The 15,747-nt window shown below is 41.7% G+C and overlaps 1 protein-coding gene across 5 annotated transcripts in view; it reads right to left on the minus strand.

Moving 5' to 3' along the window:
• Window positions 1-15,747, minus strand: part of TBCE (tubulin folding cofactor E) — an 80,873-nt gene that overhangs the window by 24,401 nt on the left and 40,725 nt on the right. For 4 of the 5 annotated variants that reach the window (XM_065922262.1, XM_065922263.1, XM_065922265.1 and 1 more), the window contains one exon: window positions 8,334-8,418. The exons of the other annotated variant lie outside the window; for it this stretch is intronic. In XM_065922262.1, the coding sequence (XP_065778334.1) occupies window positions 8,334-8,418 (85 nt within the window). The remainder of the gene's footprint in view (window positions 1-8,333; window positions 8,419-15,747) is intronic. 5 annotated transcript variants of the gene reach the window in all.

Raw genomic sequence — 15,747 nt, forward strand, 5'->3', positions numbered from 1 at the left:
AAAGAAACAGAGGGAAAAAGTAGAATGGGAAACTCTGGTAGAGATCTCTTCAAGAAAATTAGATACCAAAGGAATACTTCGTGCAAAAATGGGCACAATAAAGGACAGAAATGGTATGGACCTAACAGAAGCAGAAGATATTAAGAGGTGGTAAGAACACACAGAAGAACTACACAAAAAAGATCATGACCCAGATAACCACGATCATGTGAATCACTCACCTAGAGCAATCCTGGAATGCGAAGTCAAGTGGGTCTTAGGAAGTATCACTACAAACAAAGCTAGTGGAGGTGATGGAATTTCAGTTAAGCTATTTCAAATCCTAAAAGATGATGTTAAAGTGCTGCACTCAATATGCCAGCAAATTTGGAAAACTCAGCAGTGGCCACAGGACTGGAAAAGGTCAGTTTTCATTCTGATCTCAAAGATAATCAATGTCAAATAATGTTCAAACTACCGCACTATTGCACTCATCTCACAAACTAGCAAAGTAATGCTCAAAATTCTCCAAGTCAGGCTTCAACAGTACATGAACCAAGAACTGCCAGATGTTCAACTGGATTTAGAAAAGGCAGGGGAATCAGAGATCAAATTGTCAACATCAAAAAAGCAAGAGAATACCGGAAAAGCATCTACTTCTGCTTTGTTGGCTATGCCAAAGCCTTTGACTGTGTAGATCACAAACTGTGGAAAATTCTTCAAGAGATGGGAATACCAGATCACTTTACCTGCCTCCTGAGAAACCTGTATGCAGGTCAAGAAGCAACAGTTAGAACCAGACATGGATCAACAGACTGGTTCAAAATTGGGAAAGAAGTATGTCAAGGCTGTATATTGTCACTCTGCTTATTTAACTTATATGCAGAGTACATCATGTGAAATGCCTGGCTGGATGAAGCACAAGTTGGAATCAAAATTGCTGGGAGAAATATCAATAACCTCAGATACGCAGATGACACCACCCTATGGCAAAAAGCAAATAACTAAAGAGCCTCTTGATGAAAGTGAAAGAGGAGAGTGAAAAAGCTTAAAATTCAACAATCAGAAAACAAAGATCATGGCATCCGGTCCCATCACTGCTTGGCAATAGATGGGGAAACAATGGAAACAGTGACAGACATTATTTTTTTGGGCCAATGCAGTCCAAAATCACTGCAAATGGTGACTACAGTCATGAAATTAAAAGACGCTTGCTCCTTGCAAGAAAAGTTATGACCAACCTAAACAGCACATTAAAAAGCAGAGACATTACTTTCCCAACAAAGATCCGCCTAGTCAAGGCTATGGTTTTTCCAGTAGTCATGTATGGATTTGAGAATTGGACTATAAAGAAAGCTGAGCATCGAAGAATTGATGCTTTTGAACTGTGGTGTTGAAGAAAACTCTTGAAGGTCCCTTGGACTGCAAGAAGATCCAACCAGTCCATCCTAAAGGAAATCAGTCCTGAATATTCACTGGAAGGACTGATGCTGAAGCTGAAACTCCAATACTTTAGCCACCTGATGCAAAGAACTGACTACTTCGAAAAGACCCTGATGCTGGGAAAGATTGAAGGCAGGAGAAGGGGACGACAAAGGATGATGGTTGGATGGCATCACCAACTCAATGAACATGAGTTTGAGTAAACTCTGGGAGTTAGTGATGAACAGGGAAGCCTGGCGTGCTGCAGTCCATGGGGTCACAAAGAGTTGGACACGACTGAGTGACTGAACTGAACTGAACCAAAGGATCCTAGTGTAAAGAACACAGTTCTGTTTAAATAAAATGCATTTCTATCACTTGGCTAAAGAGATTAAATGTAGCTAGCCTCATTTTTAAAGGTTCAAAGGAATCTACCTAAGAGATGATCTAATGCAGGACTTCTCAAACTCAACCCAGTCAGTCACCTGGAAAACTTATTAGAACCCACCTTGGGATGTACACTCAGTGGAAGGGGGCTGCGGCCAGGGGATTCTGATGCAGAGGGGCCTCAGCTCCCACTTTAAGAAACTCATCTAATTCGATTCCACTTCAGCTGGAGATGCTGGGATCACCATCACAGAGGTACACGCGCTGTGCTTGCGCTAAGCTGCTTCAGTCGTTTCCAGCTCTTTGCAACCCCATGGACTGTAGGTCACCATGCTCCTCTGTCCATGGGGCTCTCCAGGCAAGAATACTGGAGAAGCTGTGCTCTCTTCCAAGGGGATCTTCCACAGAGGGCCACAGCCAAGACCAAACATCGTGGCGTCCTGATGACTAGTGCACTATCCTTTCCTGCATCTCTATCTCTCCTCTCCTCACTATCACAAATTTTAGTAGTTAGTAGATCTGTTAGTAGGTATTATTATTTAATGCTGTTTAGTAAAGAAATAAAACAAGCACTTTTATAATAAATGAGAAAACAACAATGCAAAACAAATACCATGGTTTTCATTTCTGTCCTTAATTTATACTTTTAAAAACTGTGGTAATGAACAATTCCGTGGTATAGTCAAAGCTATGGTTTTTCCAGTAGTCATGTATGGATGTGAGAGTTGGACCATAAAGAAGGGTGAGCACCAAAGAATTAATGCTTTTGAACTGTGATATTGGAGAAGACTCCAGAGAGTCCCTTGGACTGCAAGGAGATCAAACTAGTCAATCCTAAAGGAAATCAACACTAAGTATTCACTGAAGGACTGATGCTGAAACTGAAGCTCCAGTACTCTGGACATCTGATGCAAAGAACCGACTCATCAGAAAAGACCCTGAAGCTGCGAAAGGTTGAAGTCAGGAGGGAAAGGGGATGACAGAGGACAAGATTGTTGGATGGCATCACCAACTCAATGGACATGAGTTTGAGCAAGCTCTGGGAGATAGTGAAGGACAGTGAAGCCTGGCGTGCTGCAGTCCAGGGGCTTGCAAAGAGTTGGATACAACTGAGCGACTAACAACAACGAACAATTCAAGAATAGACCATTACTAGAGCGTAGTTTGGCTGCAGGCAGAGGAAAGGAGTCAGGAATGGTGTTGGATGGTTGCAAAGTAGACTCTGTGCCTTTTTCAGATCAAGGATAACATCCAAGGTCAATCTCCTCTGCAACATTCCCGGCAGGTCTCCCAGAAAATAAGACAGTGCTGCAAATACTGAAAAATACCAGCTGAATGAGTGCCCATCAATAACCATAAATCTCCAAAGGTAAACTAGTAATTCATAAAGATTCCACTGAAATAGATTACTATCAAGATGTTGCATCTGAACACTGAAATACTGAACCCCGTCTAAAGAGAAAAAACTGGGGGAGGGGAGGGAGTGAAGGGCGAAGAGCACAAAATTTTTTCTCTTATAAACACTCAGCATGGTTCAAGCATGCCTGCTTCTGCCCACCAATTACAGAATGCAAGTAGCAAAATTCACATCCTGACCACGGCCCTTGCAGAAACGGAAGACTCTCACAAAGCACTGTGATCAAGATTAGGCCTGCCCAACAGAGTTCTCAGATAAAATTCAGGTGCCCAGCTAAATCTGGATTTCAGATAAACAATGGTATGTATGATGCATGTCCCATGCTTACACTAAAACATGATTTCCTGCTTATCTGCAATCCAAATTTCACCTGGATTTTCTGTTTTTATTTAGTGAATCCAGCAACACTACTCAAAGGTAAAGGGAGACCAACAGAGCCCAAAAGTCCCATAGTAAACATTTTTTTTTAAACTGGGGATGGTTTAAATGCTGGGTGCTGGGAAAGACTGGGTCCCCGGGGCATATCAGATAAATGTTGATCTCGATATCTTGCTTGTTCCAAGCTTGCCCAGAGCCTTCTCAGCAAGATTGCATAACTAACCATTCACCCTGAGAGAACTATTCACTCATTTAAGGTATAGGGAGACCTGACCTGGTGAACTCATTTTCCCAGCAGGGGGAAAAAAAAGGCCAATAAATAGGCATCTTTTTGCACCTTCCTTCTGAACGCCACGATTTCTATTTTGCCCTGATTCATGGAAAGCTTCCAAAAATGAAATCTCTCCCTTCACCTTTTATGGAGGTTCAGCCTGCCTGTAACCTATTAGCACATTTAGTGATTATTTTATTTTATTTATTTTTTTTAAGTGATTATTTTAAAAATTCATCTATTCAGTTTATACCACGTGCTCAGTCGTTCAGCTGTATCCGACTCTTTGCGGCCTCATGGCCTATAGCCTATATCCTACAGAATCCGACATCCATGGGATTTTCCGGGTAAGAACACTGGAGCAAGTTGCCATTTCCTACTCCAGGGCATCTTCACAACCCAGGGATCAAACCCGTGTCTTTTATGTCTCCGGCATTGGCAGACTGGTTCTTTACCACTAGCGCCACCTTGGAAGCATTTTATACCATACCAGTAGAATATTTTACTTATTTTTTAATTACTTTTTATTGCAATATAGTTGCTTTACAGTGTATATAGTCAATTCTCATTAGTTATCTATTTTATACAGAGTATCAATAGTATATACATGTCAATCCCCATCTCCCAATTGATCCCAGTCCCCAGGGAGAATATTTTATACTGATTTATTAATGCTCATTCAAGAACTTCAAAATACTTTACGACAATCTTAGGCTACACACAGTAAATAAAGGGGCTTCCATTTGTTAACTAGTATCGTGGATAAAGTTTAGGACACCATGTCCCCTCTGATGCCAAGTATAAATTCTATTTATGGTGCTGAAGAACACATTTTAAGATTTCTTGATCACCAGAAAAGAGAAATCACATAATTACCTAGAAAGTGAACATTTTCAATAATAGCTGAGGGTAAAATACTGACCCAAACAGTTCTAAGAGTTTAGAGTATAGGTTGTTTAGGTTGAGGAAAAAGCACTGAAAATCCACACACAGAGAACTTCAGGGTTCATCAGCTTAACTGACCACTCAACTCCTCCAGAGACAAGAGACGGAGAAAAAGGAGCGGCCGAGACATTGATGACTGGTTCACAGCCGTACATTTGGGGTAAACCTGTAGACTGCTCCTGTATACTGACAAAGTCACAGATATTAACTATGGGCACTTAATACTGTAAATAAGAGACTGCCACATTTACCTTAGGTTATACAGAAATCAAACTGAAACTAAAGATGACGTGAAATTACCAGCACCCACGTTCAGAGGGAAGAATGTATGCCCTGAGCTGGCCTTTGAAAACCACCCTATCTGCTCCCAAGGTCTGCTCGTAAGCGGCAGGGTGTCACCCCAGTAACCTGAGATGCTGGGGAGACTCAAGAAGCGGGGGTTCAATATACCCAGTTCAATATACCCTGATATCCTGTTTACAATGCAGAGGCCAGCAAACTATAGTCTTCACAAGACATGTATGCTTGAGCACATAACCGCACTGTTAAGCACCATGTCTGACACAGTTGCCCGCTTGATAGTAACACATGCTTCTGAAGAGATGGAGATCTGAGTTCTGCTATCAAGACGGCACTTCTGACTCACTTGCCTCATTTAAAATGGGTATGCCGCCCTTTTTGTCATTTACCTATTTCACAAGTCTAAGATGAGAACATTTATCACCTGGCAACGTTAAACTGCTCTGGCTTCATGAAAACAGCATCAAAGCATTAGAATGCTTACTGTGGTTAAAAAAAAAAAAACTTACTGTAATTATGGTTTTCCAAGTAAAATTGAATATGAAAGAAGACTCCAATAAAGTTAGTAAGAGATTTGAATTAACTTAATAACAAGTACATGTGATATAATCTGTTTTGTCTGATTTAAAAAAAAAAAAAAAAGAAGAACTATACAAAAAAGGTCTTCAAGATCCAGATAACCATGATGGTCTGGTCACTCATCTACACCAGACAACTTGGAGTGTGAAGTCAAGTGGGTCTTAGGAAGCATTCCTATGAACAAAGCTGGTGGAGGTGATGGAATTTCATCTGAGCTATTTAAAATCCTAAAAGATGATGCTGTTAAAGTGCTGCACTGCAAATCTAGAAAACTCAGTAGTGGCCACTGGACTGGGAAAGGTCAATTTTCATTCTAATCCCAAAGAAGAGCAACCCCAAAGAATGTTCAAAGTACCATACAATTGCATTCATTTCACATGCTAGTAAGGTTATCCTCAAAATCCATCAAGCTAGGCTTCTATAGTACATGAACAGAGAACTTCCAGATGTACAAGCTGGGTTTAGAAAAGGCAGAGGAACTAGAGATTAAAATTCCAACACTTTGATTATAGAGAAAGGAAGGGAATCCCAGAAAAATATCTACTATTGCTTCCTTGACTACACTAAAGCTTTTGACTATGTGGATCACAACAAACTATGGAAACATCTTAAAGAGATGACAGTACCAGATCACTTTACCTGTCTCCTAAGAAACCTGTACGCAAGTCAAGAAGCAACAGTTAGAATCAGACATGGAATAATGGACTGGTTCAAAATTGGGAAAGGAGTACAATAAGGTTGTATATTGTTACTTTGCTTATTTAATTTATATTCAAAGTACATCATGTGAAATGCTGGGTTGGATGAATCACAAGCTGGAATCAAGACTGCTGGGAGAAATATCAACAACCTCAGAAATGCAGATGATACCACTCCAATGGCAGAACGTGAACAGGAACTAAAGAGCCTCTTGACGAAGATGAAAGAGGAGAGTGACGAAGCTGGTTTGAAACTCAACATTCAAAAAACTAAGATCATGGCATCCGGTCCCATCCCTTCACGGCAAACAGAAGGAGAAAAAGTGGAAGCAGTGATGGATTTTATTTTCTTGGGCTCCAAAATCACTGCAGACAGTGACTGCAGCCATGAAATTAAAAGATGCTTGCTCCTTGGAAGGAAAACTATGACAAACCCAGAGTATAAAAAAGCAGAGACATCACTTTGCTGACAAATGTCCATATAATCAAAGCTATGGTTTTTTTCAGGACTCATGTACGGATGTGAGAATTGGACCATAAAGAAGGCTGAGTGCAGAAAAATTGATGTGTTCAAACTCTGGTGATGGAGATGACTCATGAGAGTCCCTTAGACTGCAAGGAGATCAAACCGGTCAACCAATAACATTCAATGGATGCTGAAACTCCAACAGCTTGGCCAACAGTCGGCTGATGTGAAGAGCCGACTCACTGGAAAAGCTTGCAGACAAAAGGAGAAGGGGGTGACAGAGGATGAGATGGTTAGATAGCATCACTGACTTGATGGGCATGAATTTGAGCAAACTCTAGGGGATAGTGAAGGACAGGGAAGCCTGTCATACTGCAGTCCATGGTGTTGCAAAGAGTTGTGCAAGACTTAGCAACTGAACAATAACAAAGCTTAATATTAAAAGATTCTTGCAAGAAATTGAAGCTTAGGGAAAATAAACACCAATAAAAATTTGAAAGACTGGCTGAAATTCCCCACCATCCTTTTCAGAGCTTCACATAGTTTCTCTGAAATCAAACAGGTAAAAATATCAGGAGGACTAAATGCATAATTATTTTCATGACAAGAGCTTTTAAAAATAGTGGCCTAGCATTCCACTATTTGGATGTTCTATATTTTGTTTAATTACCTAGTTCTTATAGGATATCCTGTTAATGAATCAATAAGAAATGTTTATATCCATTCAATAAAAAAGGAAAAAATCGTCACAAAACAAAAACAGACAAAAAAAGACAAAGAAAGCAATCCCACTTGTAAGGTTAAACCTGAGAGTCTTAAAAACAAGGAGAAAGGACTTCCCTGGTGGTTGAGCAGTTAAGAATCCTCCTGCCATGCAGGAGACACGGATCCAATCCCTGGTCCAAGAAGATTCCACATGCTTCGGGGCAACTAAGCTCCCATGAGCTGCAACTACTGAAGCACACACGCCCTGGAACCTCCACTGCAACGAGAAGTCTGTACGCCACAACTAGAGTGTAGCACCCACTTGCCGCAGCGAGAGAAAGCCCGCCCTCAGCACGAAGACTCAGCACGGCCAAAAATAAATAAACAAAAAGCATAATAAATTAAAAAGATAATAAAAACAAGGAAAAAATTCTACAAATAGTATGGGCTTTTTAGAATACACCAAATTCTACATTTTAACCACCCCAAGAGTCAAATGCCTCTTCTTCTCCATCCCCCTTTATTCAATATAACCATGTCAGGGACTTCCCTGGGGTTCAGACCCCCTTCCAGTTCAGGGAACTTGGGCTCAGTCCCTGGCTGGGGAACTAAGATCCACATGGCTGGGGGCAAATAAGCCTGTGTGCTGCAACTAGACCGCTGCGGGAGCGCCAAAACGAAGATCCCAGGAGCTGCAGCTGAGAGCTGACGCAGCCAAATAAACACATAACAATTTTAAAGATAAATAAAGACAGACAACCAGGCCAATTCAAAATGGAAAGTTACCTGCATTTAAAATACACAGTCCCTTCGTGGCTTCCATCGTGCTTTCCCCGCTCAGGATTGTCCCATTCTACTCCTAACCAGAGTCCTGGCAGAACAAGAAAACTCAAATGAGAAATTAGAACAAGGTGAGGCTCCATTTTTCTGCAAGCAAATACAGTTTGCAATGGAAACCATATCACACAGACACCACTGGGGAAGAAGGAAGTCTTAAAAAAGTAACCTTGGACTCAGGACTTAAAGAGCAAAGGCAACAGTAAGTTTGGTTCAAAAAAATCAACAAAAAATACAACTGCAGAAAATAACTATAGCTACTGAGCACTTATGTGCCAGAAACTTTGCTTTATTTCATGTTATCCTTACAACAGACATTTCATCTTTACAAATGAGATATTATTATTATCTTTTTTTAACAGTTCCTGAATAAATACACACTTTTTTTAGTTCTAGCCTAGCAATATGCTGTTCATAAAGTAAAATTATATATATATAACTAGTATTTTTCTTCAATTTGGTAAAATAACACCCAAAGTCACACATCTTCACGTCATTCTAACTGCAGAAGCCAATACTTACTCATCATACTATGCCATGTATAACTCATATCTTATATTTGCAAACCACATTCAGTTTTCAGAGCATTTTCTTACCTTCCCCTCTCTCTTCTACCTGTATTTATTAAGTACCCACTATCCCATGGACAGAGGAGCCTGGTAGGTTATGGTCCAAGGCACCGCAAAGAAGCGGACACCACTGAAGCGACTTAGCGCACACGCATGCGCACAGAACTGTGCTGGGTGCAGAAGCATGTGAGGCAAAGAGTTTCACTTCTGGATTCACCCTCCTGTGGAGAACTAGAAAGTCTAGATACGCAATTTTAAAAAGTCACTTTAGACCAATTAGAATGGCTTGTGTCAACAAAACAAAAGAGAAAATAAGTGTTGGCAGGGATATGTAGAAAGTGTTCATCTTATGCATTGCTAGTAGGAATGTAAAATGGTGTAGCCACTCTGGAAAACAGCACAGTGATTCCTCAGCAAGCTACACAGAGAACTATCACCTAATCGAGCAATTCTACTTCTGGGCAAACACCCAAAGAACTGACAGCAGGAACTCAAATAGGTATTAGTATACTTGTCTTCATAGCAGCATTATTCAAAATAGCCAAAAGTGAACTGATGAATAGATACAGTGTCCAGTGACGGATCAATTACTAAACAAAATGTGGTCTGTCCATACAAAGGAATATTTTTCAGTCTTAAAAAGGAATGAAATTCTGACACATTCTACAACGTGGTTGAACCCTAAAGACTTTATGCTAAGTGAACTAAGCCAGACACACAAAAACAAACAATACATGCATGCTAAGTCATTTCAGTCATATCTGATTCTTTGCAACTCCATGGACTGCAGCCCACCAGGCTCCTCTGTCCATGGAATGCTCCAAGCAAGAATACTGGAGTGGGTTGCCATTTCCTCCTTCAAGGGACCTTCTGGACCCAAGGACTGAACCCACACCTCTTACGTCTCCTGCACTGGCAGGCGGGTTCTTCACCACTAGTGCCACCTGGGTTTTCTTCAGAAAGAGAGAAATGTTCAGTCCTTCACCCCAAAGTCCATGCACTCACCACCTGGCCCCCCATCACCTGGCACTTTAGACCCAGGTCCACCTGGCACCTGCCTGCCACCACGGGCCCGCGCACCTGAAGCTGACGCCCCCAGGCACGTTCCCTAGGCAGCTGGCACACCGGCAAAGCAGTCCACAAGGTCTCAGCACCAGCGGTGGCCGCTGTGCGCACGCAGCTGTCCGGCGGTGGGGTGGCTGGACACTGGGCTTGGCTTATTTGAAGCTGAATAAAATTGTATAAACTGAGTCATTTCTGATTAACTCTGCTAAAACCACATCATGAAACTAGAGCATAGGAAAGAACTGTTTTCAGAAAGAAACCCAAGTCTCTAGGTAATAGGTTCATACCCAATACTGATGACTAGGCATCATAACTGGGGCTGATAAAAATTAACCCGAATACAGAAATCATGTCCTACAATTAAAATAAACCCCAATGCCCCTGCTGTGGACTTGCAGTGGGAGAGGGGGGAACACTGAGTATTCTGATTCATAATGTATTCTGACTCCCATTGAAGTTAAAGGGGTCATACTGAAAACCTTGAAAACACGTGTGTTTACACCTCAGCTCATTAGGGCAAAACTGAGACCAATGTTAGGTCCGAGTAGAAAAAACCTAGACATGTGGGAGAAGTGTAACCAGGTTTCCTTCGGAGTGAGGTCCCACGCTCAGCCTAGTCCAACCCAGAACAGACCATGGCCATGGAAAGGGAGCCAGCTGACTGCGTCTCGAGGTCATACACAAAGAAGAAGGGACGTGGTGTAGAATCAGGGTGTGGGACCCCCGCAGCCTCCAACCCCAGAGCCCTTGCCCCAAACCATGGAATCTGTCAGGATTTCTAACTTGGGGTGTTTCCACTTCCACACCCCAACTAGGCAATGGGGACAGAGGGGCCTGAGAACTTCTGGCTCCGTTTCCTGGGCCGTGATGGGGAAGGCATCCTCGGCCACCCAGATAGGACCTCATCCCACCCCGAGTCCCTCCCCCCGCACAAAGGCGGCTGAATGTGGGGGGTAGGACTCGGCACTCCAGGTTCAGTGGGGTGTCCCGGGCCCCTGCTCTGGAAACCCAACTGTGTGTGTCGTTCAGCAGGGACGAAGTCTGGGGCCACCTATATGAGATGCCTAGAATACTCAAATTCATAGAAACAGAAAGTAGAATGGTGTTTGCCAGGAGCTGAGGGGAGGATAGAACAGGAAGTTATTGCTTAATGGCTACAGGGTTTCACTTCCGTGAAATGAAGCAGGTTCTGGATATGAATGGTGGTGATGACTGTACAACGTTCTTCTACTTAAAATCACTGAATTAAAAGTGACTAAAATGTTAAGTTCAGTTATGTATAACTTACCACAATTTAAAATACACACACACATATATATCTTTCAAACCACCAGGGAGCTAAAAAGGCACTGAAGAATTACAAGGCCAAAATCTGAGAGAAGAGGGAAACCTGGAGTTAAGTGAAGCCTTGGAGCAACTTTTTTCCCTTGGGCATCTGCTGATTCTGGCAGGAAAGGCTGAAAAGCTAAAAAGGTGAACAAAGCTTTGTTCAGCTTTGGATAGAGCTTTCGAGGAACTAAGGCTTCCCCAGTGGCTCAGCTGGTAAAGAATCTGCCTGTATTGCAGAAGACCTGGGTTCGATCCTTGGGTCGGAAAGACTCCCTGGAGAAGGAAATGACAACCCACTCCAGTATCCTTGCCTGGAGAATTCCATGGACAGAGGAGCCAGGCAAGCTACAGTCCATGATCGCAGAGTTGGACACGACTGTGTGACTAACTTTCACTTTTGAAGGAGTAAGAGATAAATAATGAAAATCAGAGTCTTCCAAGGAAGGTGGAGGTTGCCAGAAACTCTCTAGGTTTTGTTCTGGGCCTTGAAATGCTTTCAACCTAAGAGCAAGAAGGAACCAACCTAAATAGTCTATTCCCTGTAGTGACTGAAGGTTAACGTCAAACAATCACATTCCCAGATGTGCTTAGGTGGCCTGGGATTGCTGGGACCTTCTGCATCTGCCAGAGTTCACTTCAGTCCTCTCTGGAAGAAGACACCACCACTGCAAAGCTCAAATTATAACTCTTCACAACCAATACCGGGCACTCAAAGAAAAACAACTAAACACAGAAAAAGACAAGCGTCTATGACTAGAAACCAAGAAAAACAACAGCCAAGAGAGACTAAGAGATTGCACCCAACTGTGTCAAAAGAGGCTGCAACTTGGTAAAGAACTTGAACTTCATCCTGCTTCTCCAGAGAAACTTACAAGCATGGAGAAAAGAAGACATGACAGACGGGCAACAGGCACACAAGAAGATGCACATCATCACTAATTGTTAGAGAAATGCAACTCAAAACTACAATGAGGTACCATTTCACACCGGTCAGAACGACAATCATTAAAAAGTCTACAAATAACAAATACTGGAGAGGGTATGGGGAAAGGGAAACCCTCCTACACTGTTGGTGGGAATGTAAATTGGTGCAGCTACTATGGAAATCAATATGGAGGTTCCTCAAAAAATTAAAAATAGAGCTCACATATGACCCAGCAATCCCACTCCTAGACATGTATCCAGACAAGGATTAAAGAATTTTAAAAACTCTTAATTCAAAAAGATACACGACTCCTATGTTCACAGCAGCGCTATTTACAATAGCCAAGACATAGAAGCAACCTAAAGGTACATCAACAGATGAATGGATAGAGACGGTATACGTACACAAGGAAATATTACTCAGCCACTACAAAGAATGAAGTAATGCCATCTGCAGCAACATGGATGAATCCAGAGATTATCACACTAAGCAAAGTAAATCAGAGAAAGACAAATACCCTATGACATCACCTATATGTGGAAGCTACAATATGATACAAATGAACATACCTAAAAAACGAAAATTCACAGATGAAGAGAACAGACTTATGGTTGCCAGGCGGGGTGGGGGGGCGGGCAGGGTGGTAGGTTGGGAAGGATTAGGAGTTTGGGATTAGCAGTTGCAACTATCATATGTAAGATGGATAAACAACAAGGTCTTACTGTATAGAATGGGGAACCATGTTCAATATCCTGTGAGAATTAAGCCATAATAGAAAAAAATATACATATATATGTAAAGCTGAATCACTTTTCTGTAGAGTAGAAAATAAACACAACATTGTAAATCAACTATAATTCAATAACATTTTTTAAAAATTCAGAAGAAAGAAAACGATACTGAAAGACCGAAAGTCACTAACAGCTGCAACAACAACAAAAAAGCTGAAGGAGGGTAGATAAGAAGCGTTAAGAGAGGACAGGAGAGAATAACTGAAAAAGTACTAGTCAAGTAGCTTTGAGCTTCCTTGCAGCAAAATGAAAAAGATGCAATCTTCTTGGTCAGTAGTAAAACCATCTCAGTTTCTTCCTGTTCCCTGAGCTAACAGTAATTCGTCACAGAGTGTTTGTTTGTATAAAGGGCATGAAGATAATGAAGGACACATCTCACTTGATAGCATCTTTATAACATATTCACTGGTGTTTCGGAAGTGGCTATTTCTGAGTGGAAGCCTCAGCCGAAGTCCAGGATAGAAAGCTGGGTTTTGTAAAGGCAGTTGTACTAAGGGCTCAGATGGTTTTATTTTGCTCTCTGGTGGCTTCCTAGTGCAGCCAAAGGAATAAAAACTTAATCTCAAAATGGGACATCAGAGTCATCTAGGGAGCACATTTTATTTATTTATTTTTAGCTCTACCACTTTATTGCTACCAACCCATCTCCCTCCACCCTCGTGCACACATGCTCAGTCATGTAACCCCATGGACTGCAGCCCGCCAGGCTCCTCTGTCCATGGACTTTTCCAGGCAAGAATACTGGAGTGGGTTGCCATTTCCTTCTCCATAGGGAGCACATTTTAAATGATGAGTCCTAGAACTTAACTCTGAAATATTGAATTAGAATCTCTGCATGTCCAACCTGAAAATTCATATTTCTAACAAGACTCCAGGAACGCTGCATTAGCCTCCCTTTGCTAGACATATTACCTTGGCTAGACTTCTTTCTACAGTGAAATGACAGTGATTCCAAACTGAACTCCCTTATAATAAACTGAACAACAGGTATTCCATTTATCTGTTACTAGTCCTACAACACATGGTTGATAAGGGTAATAGTTTAGCCAAACAAAGAACACATTTTCTGTCATTGAAGGCCAGTAATTACAGATTTTTATATTCATCACACTGATGACTGCAAAGTATTATGCTCTAAAAAAAAATACTATGATTTTCCTATAAATGAAAATTAAGTGTTCTAAGAACACTTTAAAAAGTACTTTTTCCTAATTCATTGTAATAACAACAATAATCAGTCAGTCAGTTCAGTCACTCAGTCATGACTGACTCTGCAACCCACTGGACTGTAGCACACCAGCCCTCCCTGCCCATCACCAACTCCCGGAGCTTGCCCAAACTCATGTCCATCCAGTCAGTGATGCCATCCAACCATCTCATCCTCTATCATCCCCTTCTCCTCCTGCCTTCAGTCTTTACCAGCATCAGGGTCTTTTCCAAGTAGTCAGTTCTTTGCATCAGGTGGCCAAAGTACTGGAGTTTCAGCTTCAGCATCAGTCCTTTCAATTTAGGACTGATTTCATTTAGGATTGACTAGTTTGATCTCCTTGCTGTCCAAGGGACTCTCAAGAGTTTTCTCCAGCACCACAGTTCAAAAGCACCAATTCTTCAGCACTCAGCTTTCTTTATAGTCCAACTCTCATATCCATACATGACCACTGGAAAAACCATAGCCTTGACTAGATGGACCTTTGGTGGCAGAGACCTTTGGTGTCTCTGCTTTTTAATATGCTGTCTAGGTTGGTCATAGTTTTTCTTCCACAGAACAGGCGTCTTTTAATTTCATGGCTGCAGTCACCATCTGCAGTGATTTTGGAGCCCAAAAAAATAAAGTCAGCCACTGTTTCCATTGTTTCCACATCTATTTGCCATGAAGTGATGGGACCAGATGCCATGATCTTTGTTTTTTGAATGTTGAGTTTTAAGCTTTTCCACTCTCCTCTTTCACTTTCATCAAAAGGCTCTTTAGTTGCTCTTCGCTTTCTGCCATAGGGTGGTGTCATCTGCGTATCTGAGGTTATTGATATTTCTCCCAGCAATCTCGATTCCAGCTTGTGCTTCATCCAACCTGGCATTTCTCATGATGTACTCTGCATATAAGTTAAATAAGCAGGGTGACAATATACAGCTTGATGTACTCCTTTCCTAATTTGGAACCAGTCTGTTGTTCCATGTCCGGTTCTAACTGTTGCTTCTTGACCTGCATATAGGTTTCTCAGGAGGCAGGTCAGGTGGTCTGGTATTGCCATCTCTTGAGGAATTTTCCAGTTTGCTGTGATCCACACAGTCAAAGGTGTTGGCATAGTCAATAAAGCAGAAGGAGATGTTTTTTTGGAATGCTCTTGCTTTTTCTATGAACTAATGGATGTTGGCAATTTAATCTCTGGTTCCTCTGCTTTTTCTAAATCCAGTTGAATATCTGGAAGTTCTTGGTTCACATACTGTTGAAGCCTCGCTTGGAGAATTTTGAGCATTGCTTTGCTAGTATGTGAGATGAGTGCAATTGTGCTGTAGTTTGAACATTTTTGGGGGTTGCCTGTCTTTGGGATTGGAATGAAAACTGACCTTTTCCAGTCCTGTGGCCACAGCTGAGTTTTCCAAATTTGCTGGCATATTGAGTGCAGCACTTTCACAGCATCATCTTTTAGGATCTGAAATAATTCAACTGGAATTCCATCATCTCC

This window comes from Muntiacus reevesi, chromosome 2 (genome assembly GCF_963930625.1).
Source record: "Muntiacus reevesi chromosome 2, mMunRee1.1, whole genome shotgun sequence".
Lineage (NCBI taxonomy): Eukaryota > Metazoa > Chordata > Mammalia > Artiodactyla > Cervidae > Muntiacus > Muntiacus reevesi.